This window comes from Pundamilia nyererei, unplaced genomic scaffold (assembly GCF_000239375.1).
Source record: "Pundamilia nyererei isolate P.nyererei 1_Seehausen unplaced genomic scaffold, PunNye1.0 scaffold00125, whole genome shotgun sequence".
Lineage (NCBI taxonomy): Eukaryota > Metazoa > Chordata > Actinopteri > Cichliformes > Cichlidae > Pundamilia > Pundamilia nyererei.
The window spans coordinates 599,531-620,187 of record NW_005187526.1 but is presented as its reverse complement, the minus strand read 5'-3'; the positions used below and the strand labels follow the sequence as shown (position 1 = coordinate 620,187).

The window sequence follows — 20,657 nt, the reverse complement described above, 5'->3', positions numbered from 1 at the left end:
CTATATGTTATGAATAACAGCCCTCTGGATGCTTAATTGTGCTGAACACAAACTACATGCAACTCATGTTTCCTGTGTCCTCTCTTCTTCCAGAGATGGGAACAGTATGGAGGTGCAGGTTGACATTGAATCCAAACCTGGCAAACTACGGCATCACAGCGGCAGCAGCAGCATTGATGACGGCAGCCACGTTGGTCGCTGCGGCTGGACCTGTCCCTCTAATGGCTGCACCTCTGCAGAGGGCAAAGGAACCTCCACTAAGTGGTCCAAAGAGGCCTCCTGCTCCTCCTCCTCCAGCTCGGGGGGCAAGAAGAGCAAAGGCAAGCTGCGGAAGAAAGGGGGAGGAGGCACAAAGATCAATGAGACACGGGAGGACATGGATGCTCAGCTGCTGGAGCAGCGCAGCACCAACTCCTCAGAGTTCGACTCTCCTTCGCTGAGTGGCAGCCTGCCATCAGTGGCCGACTCCCACTCCAGCCACTTCTCTGAGTTCAGCTGCTCCGACCTGGAGAGCATGAAGACCTCGTGTAGCCACGGCTCCAGCGGTGGCGACTACCACACGCGCTTTGCCACAGTCAGCCCCCTGCCTGAAGTGGAGAACGACCGCCTGGAGACCTGCCCCACTTCTTCATCCTCCTCCCAGGGACAGAGTGCTGTGGCCACCCCCAACTCCCCCACCTCCACCACGTCCTCCCTGGGTCACGGCACAGAGCTCCCCCCTCTCTGCTTCATAGCAGAGGAGAATGTCAACCTGGTGTGCCCCACTGAGCCGGACTCTCACAGCAACACCGGAGAGATGTTGAAGGAAACCAACAACAACAACACCCAGCATCATCAACCACAACAGCCAGCCCAGACGCAGCATCAGCCCAAGAACTCCTGTATACAGACTGATATTTAAAATCTCAATACCATAAGTGCTGCACACACATTGTTTCAACATCCTTTTCCTCCACTAACATAACAATCCTAGCTTAAAGTTTAACCTGCATTTTCTGTTATTCCCTTGTAAAGGGGACATGTTACTTTTGGATTGGACATCCTCTGTTGAAAAGCAGCCACTGAGTGAAGTATTAAAAAAGGCTTCTGCAGTGCAGCCGCGTGAGAAATTTTAAGGTTATGAATGCTGATGTTTCTCCCTGTGCTGACACATTTTTGTCACTCGCTGGCCACCTGTAACAGAAGGCAACCCACTGACTCGGGTGTGTCAGATTTATCTGTGTAGACTAAAGTAAAACCACTGTGCCAGTTTTGCTAGTATTTGATTTTGGCCGTACTGTCTGGATGCAACACAATAAGAGAAGTTAACCAAGCAGGGACAAGGCAATACAACTTATTTTTATTTTCCCCAACACGTATTAGTTAACAGAGGGAACCTGGGAGTTCTCATCTGTATTTATTATTAGACTGGTTGTTTTTTGTCATGGATCTGTGTTTGAAATTAAATTGTAGAAGACCAAGGCCTGGGCTCAATGTCCTGAATCATTTTAGCTCTAAAACTGACTTAAAAACAACTGAGATTGTTTTTAAATGGATGCACACACAGCTATTGTCCCATTGTGGGCGATGGTGCTTTATGGTTTTTTAGCAGCTCGCTAAGAAACGACTTGAGACCTGTAGCCTAATTCAGTGCATGTTCTAGCACTAAGGTGACTCAGGAAGCCTGGGCCTCATCTTGCTCTGTGGAAAGTTTGTAATGATATATGTTGAGGGTGTGGGTGGGGGCTATTTCTTGATTTGACAAAAGGTCTGGAAGGCCGTAGATGTTGAGATAATGCTTAAAGTCATTATAATAACATTAACCAATGGGTTGGTCAATTCTGTGAAATTGTACAAAGAAACTTTTTGTCCTGTTGAAAGGTGATTTATTCAGGCTGATGGTTTCGCCTCACTGAGTAAGAGAGAGCTTTGATATCTTTCTTTGTTAACTCATGGTGCCTTCAAGAAGCTGTTTGTGTTCCGTTTATCTCCACCGTGTCTTCTAGATTCCAACCAACAACCACAACAACTCATTGCAGAATGTCTGACTGTGTAGGAGGGATGCTCCTATGATAGATCTGGTAAATGAAGACTTTTCAATTGCCTACCAAAGACAGCACTCAGGCTCTTGTTAAATCTTAAACCTTTGACTTGTCAGCTGTAGATGCAGTATTGTGCATCCTTTTGAAACCACAGGGATGAATGATATGATCCGAAATTATACAGACACACAGACTACTGTTTTTGTACATGCTTCACAAATGCTACGCAAATAACCAGGGCTGTACAACGGCCCGAGGCACCTGCACTGTTACCTGTATTTCCTATGACATTGATGTTTTGCAATGCACAAAGGTTAATGGGGATGCAGAGGTTGGTTAATGGTTACCTTCCTTATTGATTTGTCCTGTGAGTTCCTGTTTGTGTTGCCAATCGGTGCTGCTGAGCAGACTTGAAGTTAAGTTCTTCTTTATTTCAGAGTGTTTGCTTAAGCCTGTGTTTACCGCTCCGTGGTCTGCTTTACTGGGGGCCACCGAGTCAGCTCAGGTGAACCTCAACCATTGAGTGGTATCCTGACCCAGGTCTGTTACAGAATGAACTCTTTGGTTCAGTGGATTCGGCTTCTGCTGCACTCCTTCCCTGCATTACAGAAAAGCAGTTTTGTTCTTCCCCCTTAGTTCGGTTTCTCATTCTTCACCCAAATTCCAGTTTCTCAATCCTAAGTTGAACACTAGTGCCAGATATAATTTGTAATTTGTGCAGAATTGCATAAGGTATTTGTATATTTGTTTGGTAATTTGCTTTACTATATGCGTGTAAATGCATATCAAAAAAATAAAAACAACTATATATGAAATGTTTACGGTTTCCAAATTTTTAAGTTAACAAAAGTACTGTAAATACACAAAGTGGACCTATTATGATCATTTAAAACTTCATATTTTTACTATTAGACTCTGTTAAGAGAAGTTTTGCATTATTCACTGTTCAAAATGAATAAATGGCCTGTATTTGTATAGCGCTTTACTAGTCCCTAAGGACCCCAAAGCGCTTTACACAACCAGTCATCCACCCATTCACACACTCATTCACACACTGGCAATGGCAAGCTACATTGTAGCCACAGCCACCCAATAATCCTTAGCTGTTATATTGGGCCTTGCTATGGCAAACACCATTATTACAACGTATGTAAGACACAAAAACATCATGTCACTCCATCTTTAGTGTCTCTTCTGAAACTTTCCGTTACTTGTTATGAGCTAAAGAAGGAAAAAAACCATGTTTCCCAGTTTATTGAATAGCCCTCTGTGAATAGAATACACAATTTTTACAAATCTACTGACACAATGTTAAAAGCCACTGTTAAGAGAAGCTGTGGAAACTGCAGAATTATTCCCTCCTTCCCCCAAATTTACATCCTTATGCTAAATTTTACATTCATGTAGATTTAATGAAACATGAGAAAACAAAAAGTTTGGATTCAGGCAGTCTTTAGATTCACAATACAGAAAGATTGATATTTATTACTTATAACATGGACAGAATGACTTTAAATAGCAAATAAATTACACATTTAAAACAGTTCTGAGTTTGGAGCCAAGTGAATATATGTGTGTGATAAATCCAAGTCATTAAAGAAATTTATTAAAGCTACAGAATGATATAAATAGACTTTTTCTTTACGAGTACCGATATGCTCACCACACTAAGTCGACCCCTAGACTGAAATCCAAGGCACACATCTTATAAAGATGCTGCTTCTCTCCAGTGTGCTGCCATCTGCTGTGAAGCTGATGGTGCAGGTAAACAGGCTCAACGGCACAATGTCATTTCACATGGTGAAGACAGAGACTTGCCTTTATGAATGGAATCAATACAGGAACACAGAGCTACAAATTTGCATAGATGACTTAAAGGAGAGCAAGAATTTTTTTTTGCTACAACATTGTAAGTTCTGTTGCACTCACATGAACAGCAGTGAGACATGCAGGTTTCTTTCACCCATTAAGATAACACCATACATGTGGTCATATTAAAATAGTTACTTAAGATGCAGCAAAGACGCACTTTTAAACTTGGAAGGAAATTAGCTTTTTGTTTGTTTATATTTAACATGCACTGAATAGTTTTTGGTATGTGACAGCTGGTCTTTTATAAAATGATTTCAGAAAACGACTGGGCTCAAAGAGCAGATCAGCTCGATGAAGCCTGTCCTAAGCAAAAGCTACTGCCTGGAGTGAGGAAACACCTGCCTGCTGTGTTACACAACAGCACATTGGACCTCGTTTATTAATACACTACGGTGAAAGGTCCACTGAGTCCCACTGTTGTACAATGCAAATGGTGCATGGTGTGTACAAAAGTAAAACTGCATAGCAAAATGTTCTGGAGAGAAAAATAGATTTTTTTTTTTTTTAATATCGTCACAGACATTACAGACCAGTAGAGTGAATCAACTCGGTTCCATTGTATTGCTCATTCTGCAGCTTCCTGCCTTTGTGTACTCAGTTCTTGTGCAGTGTTTTGCATAGATCCAAGAGCAGTGGTGGAGCAGCTCATGCAGAGAGGGGAGGGTCAGATATATTTGTTGGCCAGGTTCTGAACATCGTTCTTAGTGAACTGTGTGCTCTGCACGGCTGAGAGATCCTCAAACAGCTGAGTCATGTGGTGACGCTCTTCCTTCTCCAGCAGCATTAGTACAACCTGCAAACAGTGCGTCAGCGTTTATCACCACACAGACCGCTTGATTGCAAAATCTTACAAACAAACTTTAGCTTTTCAGACCATATTTGCATGCTAATCTTACCGAGAACCTGTCAGCAGTGTGCAGATGGTTGAGGTGTTGGTAGACCAGATAAGGGTCTTTCTCCAGTAGGTGTGAGTGCAGGGCCTGCATGATGAAGCTGATGGTGTGTCCATCAAGCTGGGTGCTCAGGAACTGGGGAAGCATCTCTGGGGCCGTGGAGGCCAGTAGTTCCGCGCAGGCCACTGTGTTTCCAGAGCTACGAGCCGCATTCAGGGATTGGCCGAATTCATAGGCGCTGGCCGGCTGGAGGTTGATGCTGATGTCTTCTCCTTTGCAGCTGTTTTTGGAGTTAGGGACAGCGGTCACATTCTCGTCATCCTCAACCTGAGGAGGGAGACGGACATGGGTGAAACATTTAAACAGGAAAGACAAAAATAGAAAGCCGGTCTCTGTCAGTGAGTCACAATCTGGGAAATCTGCACCACCTATTGCCTTAATTAGGAATAATTTGTCTGGGATGCAGTGATTGGATCTATAAGCTTCCATCTTTACCTACTGGTGTGCTGAACCTGAAGAAAAGGAAAACCAGAGCTTCATAACAATCTGTAGCCTTTTAAACTTGGAGCACAGCCACTTTTCACTCTGGTGTTCCCCTGAAACTGAGACTGAGTTTTGAGACCCAGATAAGCAGCATAAGATGCATGGATACAATTTTACACTTTAGCTTTCTCCGTGTTCTCTTTTGTCTTTTAACAATAAACTGAAAATGGTACATCTAGCCCCACTCAAGCTTTAATTTGGTGCTTTTATTCTTCATTAGATCATTAATAGTAAATGAGGATGGAGCACAAAGACGAACGGTACACAACAGCTGGGAGCGCTGCACTTTATGATCTGTACTAGGCTAGAATAAAACCAGAGCTGATCAGATTTCACACGGTATCCCAGCAGGTGTCAGGAGTAATCAGCTAAAAACACACAACTATTCAAAGGACACTTGTTGACCATAAGTCATGATTCTTCAGTCCCCATCATTATAATGCCTCTTCTTCCTAACCACACGTGTAGACTCTCTAAAGTCAAAAGTGGATATGTCTGTTGGATGCAATAAGGGGAAAATATTTATTTTCAATGAAAGTGAATAAACTGTACTCACCTCTGTGATGGGGACTGTCTTCCTGGGTTTGTTTGGTGAAGTGCTGGCCAGACTCTGTCTGAGCAGCTTGGTGACCTCCTCCAGCTCCTTCTCAGCCTCCTGCACGTTGGGATCTTGCTGCAGCACTTCCTGCAGGTCCGAGCTGCAAGCCAGGTAGTCCTGATGGAGGGAGACACCGAAAACATACAAAGAGAGCTTTATGTATGAAATATGTGAAAGGGATATTTTACTCTTTAGCCACCCAATAAAAAGAAATCACTCCCTTATGGCATTAGCCATTAAAGTCCAGCTCTATTCACCTTGAGACCTTTATTAGCCATGGCTCGTCTGTAGAAGGCCTTCTTATTGGTTGGCTCCAGTTTCAGTGCTGCATCACAGTCCTGCTTGGCCTCAGCGAACCTCTCCAGCTTCAAGTAGCACAGAGCTCTATAAACACACACACGTCAATTGTGATTTTTATTTTTGTCACTGGCACCTAATCACATTTGACACGTGACTCAGAAGTATCATGAATTTGTGACTCACTGCGAATCAGGTTTTATAATAACAGCTGAAGTCATGCCATCAGCATTAACAGAACAGAACATTTTTCTATGATGATGAGATTTACGATTTACACCTCAGAGATGTGCTTCTGGAGCCCCTTTTCTAAATGAATCTTCATGTTTTTAATTTTTTCAAATGGCTCTCAGCAGCTGTGCACCAATGGCGTATGGATGTTTGCTCTGGTGTGGCTGTACATACAATCTGTTCTCACAGCAGGGCTCCACATGCACATGCAAACACCAACACACAATAGGAAAACATTCACGTCATCAGTTTCTTCTGTGACCTGATCAACACCATCTATGTACTATTGTGTTGTGCACCAATTTACCACCAATACACACTTAATTTGGCAGCAGTGACAGGTGGCACGACTGGATAGGATTAAAAACAGAGCTGAAAGCACGGCTGACAAATGACAGCTGGCCGTCGTTAATCGGTCTTTTTTAAATTCAGTTGAACAAATTTTGGGGATTTTCAGGCTGTTTTCCCACATCAAGGTGAACCAGTGGCAGAAGATGTGATGAACAGAGGGGAAACGAGACCGCAGGAACATGTCTGTTCATATTAAGGTGAGAATTAAATGACTAACCTGTTGGTGTAGATAGTGCATTCCTCTGGCTTTAGCTTAAGGCATTCTGTGTACTTTCCCAGAGCATCCTGGTATTGGCTCTTCTTCACAAAATCGTTCCCTTCTTGTTTCAAAGCTGAAAAACGGACTTCGGCTTTCCTCTCTAGAAAACAAAACAAAGTGGTGATTGCTAAACATCGCTTACTCACACAGACACGAGGTCCATTCTCCTCCATTTTGACTTCATATATCCACACTGACACTTGCAATACATTTTAACTGACCTCGCTTTTATAAGCCTGTGCTACACAGCTGGAGGGTTTAAGCACTTGAAATTAATGCTGTGCTAGCTGGACATGAGCCACGAGAGTTAAGTCAGCAATCAGTCCCGGTGTGGACCGAGGGCTAATCAATCTGCTGCAGAGTGTCTGCAGAGCGTCTTCAGGGAGGTAAAATTATGCCAGCAGTGCTATTCTTTCATTAGAGTCTAAAAATAGCATAGGTAGAAAAGCCCTGGGAGCAGAGAAACTGCATGGTCAGAGGTGACACGTCCACAAAAATAGGCCTTTCAAATTTTCCTCCAGTCACAACAGGAAGACTTTTGTTCCTCCATCGCTGTATCAAGCAGAAGAATGGTTCAAAAACCGAACAAAGGTAGCTATAATGTCAGAAGAAAGAGCTGCTCGAGAAAATGTTTGTTAATGCTGGATGTAGTCAACATTAGATTTTATTCAGTCATCATAACCGCTGTATGTATAAATGTCCCAGCTACTCTCCTCATTGTCCCAGCTCAGCGATCAACACTTCTGATCCTGACTAACTCTGTGTTTCTGGGGACAAACATTAATTAAGCATCATGACTCTAAAAACAACAGACCTGCATCCCTAGCAGCCTTCTCTGCTCGAGCTTGGAGGACCTCAGCGCTGGGTGGCTCCTCTCTGCGGTGCTGCTGAGCCGACAGAGGCACCAGAGGGATCTCGGGAAGTTTCTCTCTCCACTCTGGCCCGTCTTGCTCGATGAGCAGCCGGGTGATCCTAGAGGAGGATGTGATTCAGTCATTGTTACAGCACACAGATGAGAGACATTGATAAGGCTTACATAGCGTGTTAAAGATGCATCTAATCCACCCTGTTCCACAGTTTAGGGAGTTTATGTCTTATTGTGTAACTTTGTAGATAAATGTGGGGATGAATGATATCTTTGACCCTCTGGTACTCCTGAACACAAACCAGCCAGGTGAGTATTGCGTAACAGAGAAGGGACACACAGTCTGAGAGACATGATTAGCCTCTAGCCGGAGCTACTTTTGACCAGCTAAATCTGTTAGTCTCTAATAAGCCTGTGTGTAATGGTTACCATGATTTGTTTTGATTTAGTCTTCTAAATATGCTATAATTCCATTTCTGGATTTCAATTCTAGAACATTTTCAAATTTGGAAAATACAGCAGGTAGATAGAGTAAGAAAATCTCCATGTCTCATCTGTCTTTTTATTTCCTTTGCTGTAACAGCTAAAGATAGTCTGTGTCCACCTTGTTTAAAATAGATGAGAAATGCACTGCCATAGACATGGGTGCTGTAAAATTCAGTACTTGCTTTTGAGATGCCAAATGTTAATGAGTCTGTTAGCTGAGGTGAGAGGTGGACATTATACCTGTTGACACTGTCGTGAGCTGCCTGCACGCTCACGTCTATCTGCAGCACAGTTTTGTAATCCACGTAGGCCTTTCGGTAACGCTCCAGGGACTCATAAGCCATGGCACGGCGGAGGAGGGGCTTGAGGGAGAATGGCTGCAACTCCAGGGCTCTGATTGGAATAAATAGATGCAATGAGTCAAGAGCAAAGGATCGAGTCTGGTGCCCCTGCTGTCGATGCTAGGGCAAAGGATGTGTCTGTACATGTTGTTTCTGAGGTAGTGAACAAGTCTAAGGTGTGATTCAAGTTTTCTATAACCCCATCTTTCTGCAAACACATCAAGTATATTTAAAGGCTTTCATATGGGAGGCTCCCTTAAGTTAGCCCAGTCTGCTGCTTATAAACCACTTCTAAAGAGATTAATTACAATCCCTTACGACACACCCAAGTGCAAATCCCCTCCCACTCATAAATGATCTGAGATCCTCTGCTGAGACTGGTATATGATGACGCTGTCTGCAGAAATTTGTAGCAGTTTGATCTTTAAGATGAAGCACAGGGACAAGCGTGCATTTGCCTTCCACAGCTTTTCACATTTCTTGCTGAACACTGGCAGAGTTTTATCAGTTCACCTTGTGCAATCTTGTATGCAGTCTTGACTGTTGCCATCTTTCAGGTAGCAAGCTGCTCTGTTGGAATATAGAATACAGAGATCTTCTGGACTATCAATCCCTGCATAGAAAATAGAGACCAATATCAGAAATGTAATATACAGCTTGGAAACAGCACGCATAGTTCTGCAGTTATCTTGGGGGTGGAATACAGAATATCTGCAAAGACATCATGAACTCAAAGTTTGAATCGTGTACTTATTGTCTAAAACAGACTGTTTAATGTGCTCTCTGAGCAGCTATAGAAGCGCTGTAGAACGTACAGAGCTCCTGTCATGATGAAATAAAGAAACTTCAGTTATTGGAAGATACTGAGCTATCATTTCTTTTCTTTCAGATTTATGAATACAAAGTGACAGACACGCATACACACACATGTTAAATGTTTTACTAGCTTTTATCTGCAGGTTAAAAGCTAGTATATGTGTAATATAAATATATATATATATAGACATTTCCCTTTGAGATTTTGACAACTGACTCGTGCTAAGTCCGCACGCTGTTTCTCTCCACCTGCCTTAACTTAACAGTGTTTTCTTCACTATCACAGAGTTAAGCAAATCACACAGGTCTACGGTGCATGTTTTAAACACAGCAACATTGTCCTGCTACACTAAACACATTCATGTCAGTGTGCTGCCTCATCAGATGAAAACAGATTATGGATGATGACACAGCGTGGCAGTGATGATGATGTCTTAGCAACTGAGAGCACTTAGCGAGGTTATTGTGACAGTAGATCATATAAACTACAGCAACTGTGTGCATACCACAACTACGAGACCTGTCAAAGTATCTTGAATGTCTCGTTTAGTTTCATTTCTACTGAAAAGAGCCTTTTTCACAGATCGGAAAAAATGCTGCATGTGTAGATTAGGTCACATCTGTTGTGCTTCCCACAGTAATCCAGATAGATGATGCCCAGCGACTTTCACAGTCTTAACTGAGTATATTATGGCTGTCCACAGAAAGAGACACAAGGCCATATGTTTAACGGAGAGTGAGCAGAGGTTTCTCTTCCTCCATCAACTGCTCGTCGTCTCACTCTCTGTGAGAATTATTGCTGCAGTCCTACAAATTCAATTTCACAGTGAGTGGTTAGAGGTCATGTGACTTGGACAGACCTGAGCTGAGAGGCTTAGCACCAGACTAAAACAGCAACACTGTCTGCGTACAGCCACAGTCCATCATCCCAGGGATAAGTCACTAAATATTAACATCGTAATGGATCTTACTAAAATTTTGAATACTGCAAATAAACTGTTCACACAAAAATGTGAAGTCTGAGACTGAGAATTTGAAATTGTTTATGAGGAATTATTTCCATAGGGAAAATGATTTGTATTGCTATCCTGTTTTCATGTGTAAGTCTCTGCAGTGTGTTAAAGTGACAAAAATAAAGACAAGCACTGACATTATAGCTACAACCCTATGACCTTTGATTTAAAGTAAAATTAAAGTATGACACCATAGAAAGCTGTTATTAAAATATGATGATGAATAAACAGCTGAGAAAACAGTCGATCAGTTCTGATTCATTTGTCAGCTCATAACACACTGATATGAGTAAAAATGTTATGATTAGTGACACGGTGGCACACAGGTAACTTCTAACCAGCAACCTCACTGTATAAAACGAATTAAATAGTTTTTTCTTAATATTCTAAAATATTACAAACACGATCAACAGTGAGTGCCCCTGAGGCTTACCTGAATCTGTATAGCCCTGAATGGCTTGTGAGTATTTCTCCAGTGCATCGGCAAACTGTCCATTTTTAAACAGCAGGTTTCCTTCGTTCTTTAGCCGGGCCAGGGGTGGGGGCAGGGCCCCACATGGGGCATCAAGGTTGACAGTTTCTCCAGCATTTCCTCCAACTGGAGTTGCCTTACCGCTGCCGCTCTGATCACCCTGAACCGAAGCTGTCGAGCCTCTCTTGCTTGATCCATTGGCTATCTTTTCCTGCGGGACTTTGTACTTGTCTGAGCTGCCTCTGTTCCTCCTGTGTTCATGGTGGGAGCTGTTGGACTCGGCGTGTGGACCCCCGTCCCCTCTGCCGTGGGGCTTTTTATGAGCGTTTCCCATGTCTCCCCTTTCGACAGGAGTAGCTGATCTCTCCTCCCCTCCCACGGGCTGGCTAGGTTGAACCAGACAAGCTGGAAGGGAGAGGGAGGGAGGGGAGAAGCAGAGGGAGAGAGACAGAGAAGGGGAAGTCACACCCACAGGAAAGAGTCAGCAGTTACATCATAGTGTGGGAGGAGAGGAGCACATGACACGGAGCCACTTCAAACAGGGAGTTCCAGGAAGTAGAGATACCAAACAGTGACTTATGAAAGGGCTGTGTGGGGGTAGGGCAGAAAACACATGCATGCACTGTTCCTTCACCCAGAGAGACAAGAGGGGAATTTCCTCTATCTATAGGACAGCAGACAGAAGGGGATGTGACTAAAGCTCTACTATTACCGGCAATGTTGGAGCTTCCTAACATGCTCTGTATAAATCGTGACTGTATTAGAGGGCAAATCCTTCAACTTCTAAATCCAGCACAGCTATAAAGACACAAAAAACTTTCTGCTATAAAGTTTAAATTTAACACCTCATTCAAGTTACATAAATTAGAGTAGCAATAGATTTGAGTCCAGTTAAGTCAGTGGAATGACTTAACTTGTTACTTTTCATTAAATGAGAATATAGATAAAAATATATCTCCAGTAAGGGAAAAATCTCATCTGGGAAATGTGTACCACAGTCTACTGGTTTACCTCATTCACTTCCTGCTAGTCTTGCTAGTTAATATGAAATCAACAGTGAAATAAAAACATGTCAAATAAAGGATCAATGCACACTTTTAACAAAAATCTAAGTTTCCTCTGAACTCATAACTTACCTAAGCTTGACTATAACTGAAAAACGATTTCACTGCATGTTAAATAGAGAGTAAGCAACATTTAAATCAGTTGCGGTTTGATTGATTTTTGGATGAAAATGGGTTATCATAAATGACCATTAGCGCCGTTATAGTCTCTATGTCTGTGTTTAAGGATATTGATTGTTTTTAGTAGTTCAAACAATCACCAGTTTTATGAGCTTTGTTGTCACTGTCAGTCTGGTTATCCGCCTCTTCTATCTCTTGGATGAGGATTTTTTTGCCCTTGCGTTGCTTCTCTTGTTGGCATTCCTCCATCTTCTTCTCAATTTGAGACAAAAGTTGCTAAAACACAAACAATTCATCCATTAGAACATCTCATGTTTTGTTTGTCACAACTATTCATATCACAATCTATGCTAGATTACTTAGTTGTAGTGACTGGTGTATGTATAACTACAAAAAGGAACATTTTCTTCCCATTTACACCTAAATTATACTCAAATAAATAGAAACAGAAGTTAAACAATGCAATTAAAGGGGACGGGTAAACACAGCACATCCTGAGCTGTTCCACTGATACAGATCTGTTAAAAAAGCCACATCATCCTCTATTTATGGTAATGACATAAATACATGAAAGACTTCCAGTGATAGACTCACTAAATCACTCAACTTTCACAAATACAGTGACACCTAGTGGATGAAAGGTAGACTGGCGCATGATGAACATGCCTCAGTACCATCACCTACAGTTGCAGTGGTGTTCTGTGGCTCTTCCCTGAGCACCGTCCTCAGGTCTTCAGTGGCCATGTGGAAGTTGCCCATATGATTATAAACAACAGCACGACGAAGCAGGGCTAACGGAAAGAAGTGCATTACAATATGTAGCACATACACTAATGCTGCTGTAGCTAAAGTATACCACATCATATAAATACATCTAAAAGTGCAGGTGTATTTATTCTGGAAGCATTATTGTGTTAGAAATTATAGAAATAACATTAACACACCTTTCAGATTGCCCGGTTCTAGCTCGAGCACACTCAGGCAGTCTTTCAGGGCATTGTGCCAGTGCTCGAGCTTGATCTCTGCCTGGGCTCTGTTGTTGTATGCAGCCACAGTTGTTATAATGGAAAGGCTCCTGTAATGGAATAAACAATAAAGCAAACCTCTATTTACAGTGAGATTATTGCACAAACACTTACTACTACAGCTACAATGAAAGATGACAGTCTACTACTTACAATATATACCAAGCAAAATGATAAAAAGCCCTTTAAGAGGTGCTAAGTGCTTTCTGCAATGAAGGAGTTGTTTAAAGAACCTGACCTGGAATAGTATGTGACCGCCTCCTCATAATCCTTTGCTCTAAAAGCTTCATTGCCTTTGTCCTTTTCACGATTTGCCAGGAAGAGCTTCTCCTGTTGTGACAGCACTGGATGGATCACAGGGGAAACCTTACATGTTACACAAAAATGCCAACACACCTGATGTACGTTGTATGCTTAATAATTACTGCAAAAGAACACTTTCTATCCACAATAGATTACATGAAGTGTCCACTTGAGTCTTGATTTTAGGATGTCCTGAGTTTATAATTGCAGGTGGATCAGTTTTGTCCACATCCTCCTCTATTTTCTCACATTCTTTTTCCACATCGAACCTGGAAAGAAGGTGTAAAATATACACTTAAAGGTCAAGTTTTTAAACTGTGGATCACTGTAATGGAAGCAGTTTAGCTTTAAAGCCCTTTTACAAAGTAAAAAGACTTGGGAAGCTTTTATGCACAGAGAATTCAGCTGCTGCAACAGTGGGGTCTTTCTTCTGAATATAATAGACAAATGTGGAGACAGCATGACTCACTTGTCCCATTCTCGGTAATCACGTGGTAGGGCGCATTTCGAGGGTTTCTTTCTTTCTTGTGGAACTGTTTTCTATCATGAGAAAAAACTCTGTTTGAATATTTGTCTTCTATACATATATGTAACTGGTTATGTACTGTATATGCCTTGATTTTTTTTACCTGGCTCAGAGGAACAAAGCAATTGGAACCTCTTACAGGTGGCATATTTTCTTTCACTGGATCATCAAATACTGACTGGTGTTTCAGGGTTGTTTCAGTCTTTTTGGTTTCTTCTTGCCATCTCTGAGCAAAGTATTTAGAGAAACAGCCATGTGAGAACAAAGTAAACAGGATTTATTTATTTTTTTAAAAGAAAGAAAAAAATGTGTACCATACTTTCAATTCATCCTCAATTTGGCTCCACTCATCTTTAGAGAGGCTGGCTGCTGTGGCTACAGGCATTTCCTTCCTAAGAGCTCGGCTCTTAGGGTCCAGTTTCTCCAGGTGACTCTCACAGAACTTGATCAGGTGAGGATAAATGCCCTCTTCGCCGGACCTTTAACCAAACAAAAAAGAAAAATAAAGAATAGCTTTTTTTGCAATATTTTTCATTCACATTTGCCAGCCTGTATTTTGTTATGACATGCACTATTATCCCTCTGCAACTGATGACAAGTGTTATGTAATCTATTTGCAATATAGCACATACCATCTCAGTGGAGAGTGAGTGAAACTTGACATGATGATGAGTTTATAACCTTCATAAAGAAAAACCTCACCAACACTATAAAGGGACTGGACTGACTGATTGCTTTATTTTGAGCATGTAAATATAAATACGATTTTTACAGGTAAAGGAAGAAAAGGGACAGTGAGTTTCCTCCAACAACACTATATCACTCAACAGACAGTTACCTCAGTGTTCTCAGGATCTTCTCGAGGTATCTCACATCTTTACATTTTTCAATGTAATCGTAGTCCAGGTGCTCCACAGGAACCTTGCCCCTGTAGTCCACAGTGGTGGAGTGACTCTGAAGGGATAAAACTGCGTCTTCACTCATTTCTGGAAAGAATTTAGTCAACGTGTCAAAAAGTGTTCCATAAAAGGTAGACATGGCAGTTCTGCATTATATTTGTATAACTTACCAGCTTTTTAGCTAGCTACCTTAACTTTACTGCTAATTTTAATAGTTCGTCAGAAACAGCTAGGTTCTATAATTAGGGATGTAACATTCGGGAAAGGCAGACTCATCTCTTAAGTGTCTCTTGAGTAATTAATGCAAGATCACATTAATGTTAATAATGTTAAGCAAAACTAGTTTACCTGCTCCCGTTTGGCTGAACGCTCATCGACAATGTGGTGTGTATTGCTATGGTAACCACACACGGACGGAAGGCCGGTAGCGCCGAGAGGAAGCACGTGACACAGCCAACAGAGGGCTCCAAATTTGAAAACGTGGCTGGTGAACATGAGAAAACAGGAACAACAGCGGGGGGACAGCTGAGGCCTGGAACAAAGCCCGAGGAAACAACATCGCCTACAGAGGCCACGGCTTTTTGGAATAGCCCCGTTTTAACTTCAGGTAGGTATTTGTTAAATATTAAGCGCGTTTATTCCCGAAGAAGATTATTTTGTCGAGCTTAAGGTACAGGTGCGTGGAATTCACCGACATTACCTCGTACTGGTTCTAGTTTCAGGAGGCTAACAACGTTATGTTAGTAAACGTGGATGGCAGACAAAAATGTCAGCCACATTTTTTTTCTTTAATTATAACTCGGTGTTTGACAGGTGTTTTACGAGGCCCACAGTTTTTTGGGGTTTTTTTTGTGTTTGTTTTTTAATGGCAATCATTTTTGCATGGCATTTCAGGGTTAACACAGGTGTAACTGATTAGTCATTCACTGTGCCATTCCGGGTCCCCTTCAGTCACATTAACAGGAGGCTATTTCAGCTTTGACGGAGCATCACTGCTTTTAATTCTGGAACCGGTTTTTATCCTGTCATGTCTTGTTAAAATGGCTGCTCTGACCCTCTGAACTAGCATAGAGGGTGAAATTACACTGTAAAATGCGCACGCACGAAACGTCGTCGGGTTTTTGTTTTGTTTTGCTTTTGGGTGAATTTTACTAATATCAGTTTTGCGTGTGTTTACCAAATAATTTTACCTTGTCATATTTCTTCAGACGGAATTAAGTGTGAAAATAACGAGGAGTAAAATGATGTTAAAGGTGGTGTATACTGTCAGTCGGGCTCTGTCGGTGTCTTTTGGCGGTTATGGAGCTCTTTAAAGCGGCATCAGAGAGGGCACGAGACGGGGGGATTTAAATCGGCAGCAGCACGCGCTCTCATAGCAACGCGGATGAAACAGCTGAGAAGGATCAGAGATAAATCAGCTGTCTGTTGCTTTCTGATATACAAACTGCTACTTTTATACACTGAAAACCACCTTAAGATTCGGGAGATAACTTTTATTTTACTATAAGTGAGTCCAGCATGAGACGCCTTTTAAAAATATAGTTTTTAAAAGTATTTAAGATAGCGTTGTATGTGTTTACGGTCTCTTTAAGTTCATATTTGCTGTGCTGAAGTAGTTCTGTTTATTATATTCTGTTTCACTCCAGGTAATCCCCTGGAGGCCAGGCTAAGGTTTGTTGGCGCACTCAGGAGGAAGATGCAGTGCACTCCTGAATCTAGTCTTTATCTTGATGGCTATAAAGGGCAGCACTGCTACGATGACTGCTCTGACAGTGGATACTCAGGTTTTTTCCAGAGCCCACACAGCACCAGTGGAGCTGATTCATGTAGATCTTTGTCTCCGGTGGAACTGGATGAAACGCCCAAAGAGAACCTCCGGGTTTCTGTCACGCCAAAGAAGATCCGAGAACAAGTCAGATTTTTGGGCAGAGACTCCAGGAAGGTTTCAGCTGTAAGCTGGTGTGAAACTCCTAAAATATGCAAAAGGGATACCTCGCTGCGACAGAGACTTCTACTGTGTAAACCCACTGTAGATGTCAAAAATGACAACACAAGATCACCGTGCACCAGAAGGATTGAATCCCCTGTCAGTGGGTCTGAACCCTATTTGAATACATCATTTGACTCTGTAGACACTGAGATGGGGGCATTGGACCAGGACCTGCCACTATCAGGCAGGAAGCGCCGTGTTCTGTTCACACAGGTGAGGACCTCAACTCTTGAAGATGGCAAGCACAACTGTTGTCGCCTTCCCAGTTTTGAGAAAGAAGCCTCACTCACAGATCTAGACATGAGTGAACACATTTTTGCATCTGGTCAATGTAATGTCAAGACTCCAGGCTTCAACGAATTCCTGTCCATCTCTAAAGAAAACTCTCAGTCACCACTGGGCAGCATGACAGATAATCTATATAATGGCTCAAGTGTCTTGTGCACACCATCCTCTGCACATACACCCAGCTATATCAGGTATGTGTTTTATTGACGAAGAAAATAAAACTTTAAAATATTTAAACACGGATTAACTCCTTTCTGACTTTTAAACAGGTCGTTGAGTGAGGACAGCGGTTTCAGCTCAGTGACTCTTGATAAATCGCAAGACTCCACAGTGGACCATGATGGCTCGTTCCAGGAGCTGCTGCTGTCTGCCTCCAAAGGAAACTCTGAAACTCCAAATCCAACAGAGGGAAGGCGCCGCTCCCGTTTGCAGCGTCAGCACAGGCTCTCTACGCTTAAAGAAGGTGGCTCTCAGTCTGAGGAAGACCCAACGGACAGAAAGCATCAACATCCTTATCAATGTTACAGCCATTCTAAAGAGGATGAGGTTTTTGCTGGGGATATCACCCCTCGCAGTGTCCTCTCTGTTAAATGTGGTAATGCCGTGAGCTCTGATCACTTGGGCTCAGCAAAAAAAGATTATACCACCCCACAAAGAGTGACTAAAACCAAGGCACAAGACATGACCCCTTGTTCTACAGATTTTGGCAATCCAGATATCACACCACTCAGGATGACTCCAGTTAACCTCTCTCTGACTCCAGCGCTGCAGCTGGTTCAAGCTATGTGTCAGCACCATGCCCAGATGTTGGCTGGTCAAAGTCCAAGCCTGAAAGAGCAGCTGAAGTCTGCAGCAGCACTGACCAAGACCCCAAGCACTCTTCGGACCACTATGCCATTGGCAGGGCTGATTGGCAGGAAGATGGGCCTGGAGAAGGTGGACATACTCACAGAGCTGATGAAGAGGAACCTCAGGCACATCCTGGCTGTTATACTTTGCCAGATGGACTCTGAGAGTGTCTATAGGTGATGTTTCCAAATATACATTTTTATTCACACAATGTTTTACAGCGCATATCATCCATGCTTACTTGCCACAGGTTGCAGCTCCTTTCCCATTTGGTCACTGATTAATAAAATCATGACTACATTTTTAATGGAGTAAAGAATAATTCAGAGTCCTGTAGAATGATCGCAAGGTGATTGACGCTGAGCTGAAACATACATGTCGTTATAACAGTGTTTATGTTGTATAAACGATGCAATTATTAGTAAAATCAGTGGAGTTTAGCTTGCATTACAAACTTGTGTTGTCTAAAAAGTTTAGTGAGCTGAAAATATTTCTCTCATACTTTTTTGTTTTTCACAGGTGCAGCTGTGTTTGCAAAAGCTGGAATCAAATTCTCCAGCAAGACAAGCTAGCTAGCACAATGAGAAGAAGCCACCTGAGTCAAGTGGAGGCTGCTCTTGAGGTAAGAGCCAGGCTATGGCTAAAGGTCTTATAAGCAGGGGTGCACATAAGTGGTCTGCAGGTGTGCATTTGCTGTCAAAATAAAAGACGTGCACCAGATAAGAAGTTGCAACGCGCGTTTGTGTACATAAGATTTTCTGGAGGAGGACAAACATTTGTTTAGAACTCTTAAAAATGTTGAAGAAGCAAACTCCTTTAAGAAATTACTTTGGTGTTCCTCCACCTCCAAAGAAATGTCAGGAGTCCGAACAGCAAAAGAAGCGCATATTCTCCGAAAAGTGGTTGCAGGAGGTGAGCTGGCTTCAAACAAATGATGAACGCACAGAGATGTGGTGCAGAATATGCCATGAAAATCCCACTCTAGCGGACAAAAACTGTGCCTTTTTATATGTATGCAAACACCCATTTCAGCCTCTTATCTTATTCGCTTCCTATTTTGACAGCGAATGCGCACCTGCGGACCACTTATGTGCACCCCTGCTTATAAGAGTGTTTGTTCAGCTCTGTAGCATTTAGCTTTCTGTGTTTTCAGTTAAACACAACATCTCTGTTATCACAGTCTTTGCTCTGTGGTCATCAGTGCATACGTGCATCAAAATGAGTCGGCGTTATCACAATCTCCATCACTGTCACTGAAATGACTCTGAACTTATTTGCTGTTGTCTTATAGCTTGGTGCTGCTGTCCATGTCGCTGATGCAGAGACCAGAGCCATGTTGCTTAAGCGATCAGCTCTGAAGACAGTTCAGGCCCAGTCTAGGACCTCCAGCTACTGCACTCCACAGTCAGGAAGCAGGGCTTTAACGCCACTGCAGCTCAGCGCCTTGCATTCAGACAGCAGCAGCAAACGGGATAAATTTCTGGAGGTAAGTTACAAATCCATTAAACTGCATTTTCTTGAACATGGTGCAGTCATGCTTTGAGGCATTTCTCATCAAACATTTATCAAAGTTATTTTAATAACTTCTTTTTCCTCTCAGGTTGCTAAAACCCTCTTCAATGATGAGTGCCTCAAGCCTTGTCCGAGATGTCAGCATCCCGCAAGATGCCATTCAGGAAAAAGAGAGGGAGTGTGCAGCAGAGCTGACTGTGGATTCCAGTTTTGCATGTCATGCTTGTGTACTTCTCACGGCTCTAGAGAGTGCGGTAGTCACTCTGCAGGCCGTCGCAGAAAGGACATACTTCCCGGAAGCGCTCAAAGCAAGCGCAATGTTAAAAGACTATGAACAAATTATTCCTGCTTCATGAAGTCACTTTAATATTATCTATTTTTTGCAAGTTTATAGATGGCAATAAGCAGCGAGGAAACAGATGTGTAGTACGTGCGGTGTCTGTACTCTTCAATGTTTGTTTGTATTTCTTTACTTATCCCATCCTACCCCTTTCCTTTTTTGATATAGTTCTTACTTGTATATTTTTTTTAAATTATGCACTGAAGGAGGTTTTACCAGCAGATAAAAGGATTTCATTTTACTGTTGTATTTTTCTATGCACTGACTGTACAGCATGTTGGGTTTTTGTTTTGGAGCTATTGAGATTTTCAGCTTTTACAAACATGTTTTCTAGATCGGTTTTAAAATAAACTTGATATATAGTAAAAAAAAAAAAATTTCTTTTCTTCCCCTACCCGTGTGCTGCGTCACATTTGTGAGGATTGTGTATGTCGCTGTAACCTGTACAAATCAGTCTTTGGTGCCACCTAGTGGTTTGACACTTTCACTGCGAAAGAAAAAAAAAAAATTTATATATATATACATATCTTAGATACTTAGAACTTTAAAGTAATCTCTGAGTTATCGAATAAATCGATCCTGGGGTATTAAAGAAGAAACTCTAAATTGCATTAATTTCTCTGGTCCTGTCTGGTTAAACTTTTACTGCCCCCCCGTGTTTTGAAAATGCGTCCACTTCCATA

The 20,657-nt window shown here is 42.2% G+C and overlaps 3 protein-coding genes across 4 annotated transcripts in view; 2 read left to right on the top strand and 1 right to left on the bottom strand.

Moving 5' to 3' along the window:
* LOC102197607 (E3 ubiquitin-protein ligase RNF19A) overlaps nucleotides 1–2,836 on the top strand; it is a 31,090-nt gene extending 28,254 nt beyond the window's left edge. Inside the window, exon 10 of the mRNA XM_005742925.1 lies at nucleotides 94–2,836. Coding sequence (XP_005742982.1) covers nucleotides 94–901 — 808 coding nt within the window. The 3' untranslated portion in view covers nucleotides 902–2,836. The remainder of the gene's footprint in view (nucleotides 1–93) is intronic.
* A 424-nt stretch (nucleotides 2,837–3,260) lies between these two features.
* On the bottom strand, nucleotides 3,261–15,564 carry LOC102197884 (sperm-associated antigen 1). Of its 2 annotated transcripts, none has more exons than XM_005742926.2 (19): nucleotides 15,344–15,564; nucleotides 14,935–15,050; nucleotides 14,416–14,575; nucleotides 14,200–14,322; nucleotides 14,040–14,110; nucleotides 13,727–13,839; nucleotides 13,506–13,611; nucleotides 13,187–13,317; nucleotides 12,927–13,033; nucleotides 12,383–12,518; nucleotides 11,020–11,463; nucleotides 9,271–9,370; nucleotides 8,657–8,809; nucleotides 7,880–8,037; nucleotides 7,024–7,165; nucleotides 6,185–6,311; nucleotides 5,886–6,044; nucleotides 4,790–5,113; nucleotides 3,261–4,686 (listed from the first exon to the last, which is right to left on the bottom strand). In XM_005742926.2, the coding sequence occupies exons 1-19, from the start codon at nucleotides 15,488–15,490 to the stop codon at nucleotides 4,558–4,560; spliced, it is 2,946 nt and encodes a 981-aa protein (XP_005742983.1). In that variant the 5' UTR covers nucleotides 15,491–15,564; the 3' UTR covers nucleotides 3,261–4,557. The 2 variants fall into 2 exon arrangements, with proteins under 2 accessions (XP_005742983.1, XP_005742984.1); XM_005742927.1 differs by having other exon boundaries at nucleotides 14,935–15,082; nucleotides 15,344–15,400.
* A 1,127-nt stretch (nucleotides 15,565–16,691) lies between these two features.
* On the top strand, nucleotides 16,692–19,892 carry fbxo43 (F-box protein 43). The gene is made up of 7 exons (XM_013913310.1): nucleotides 16,692–17,464; nucleotides 17,543–18,298; nucleotides 18,642–18,744; nucleotides 18,975–19,034; nucleotides 19,414–19,608; nucleotides 19,723–19,782; nucleotides 19,881–19,892. The coding sequence occupies exons 1-7, from the start codon at nucleotides 16,692–16,694 to the stop codon at nucleotides 19,890–19,892; spliced, it is 1,959 nt and encodes a 652-aa protein (XP_013768764.1).
* The last annotated feature ends 765 nt before the right edge of the window (nucleotides 19,893–20,657 follow it).

Coding starts and splice junctions, on each gene's coding strand:
- LOC102197884 (XM_005742926.2), bottom strand. CDS start 15,490: ATGTTCACCAGCCACGTTTTCAAATTTGGAGCCCTCTGTTGGCTGTGT. Junction 12,519..12,926: donor CACAGAACACCACTGCAACT/GTAGGTGATGGT, acceptor TTTGTGTTTTAG/CAACTTTTGTCTCAAATTGA. Junction 7,166..7,879: donor GAAGGCTGCTAGGGATGCAG/GTCTGTTGTTTT, acceptor TTTGTTTTCTAG/AGAGGAAAGCCGAAGTCCGT.
- fbxo43 (XM_013913310.1), top strand. CDS start 16,692: ATGCAGTGCACTCCTGAATCTAGTCTTTATCTTGATGGCTATAAAGGG. Junction 18,299..18,641: donor GACTCTGAGAGTGTCTATAG/GTGATGTTTCCA, acceptor TGTTTTTCACAG/GTGCAGCTGTGTTTGCAAAA. Junction 19,609..19,722: donor AACGGGATAAATTTCTGGAG/GTAAGTTACAAA, acceptor TTTTCCTCTCAG/GTTGCTAAAACCCTCTTCAA.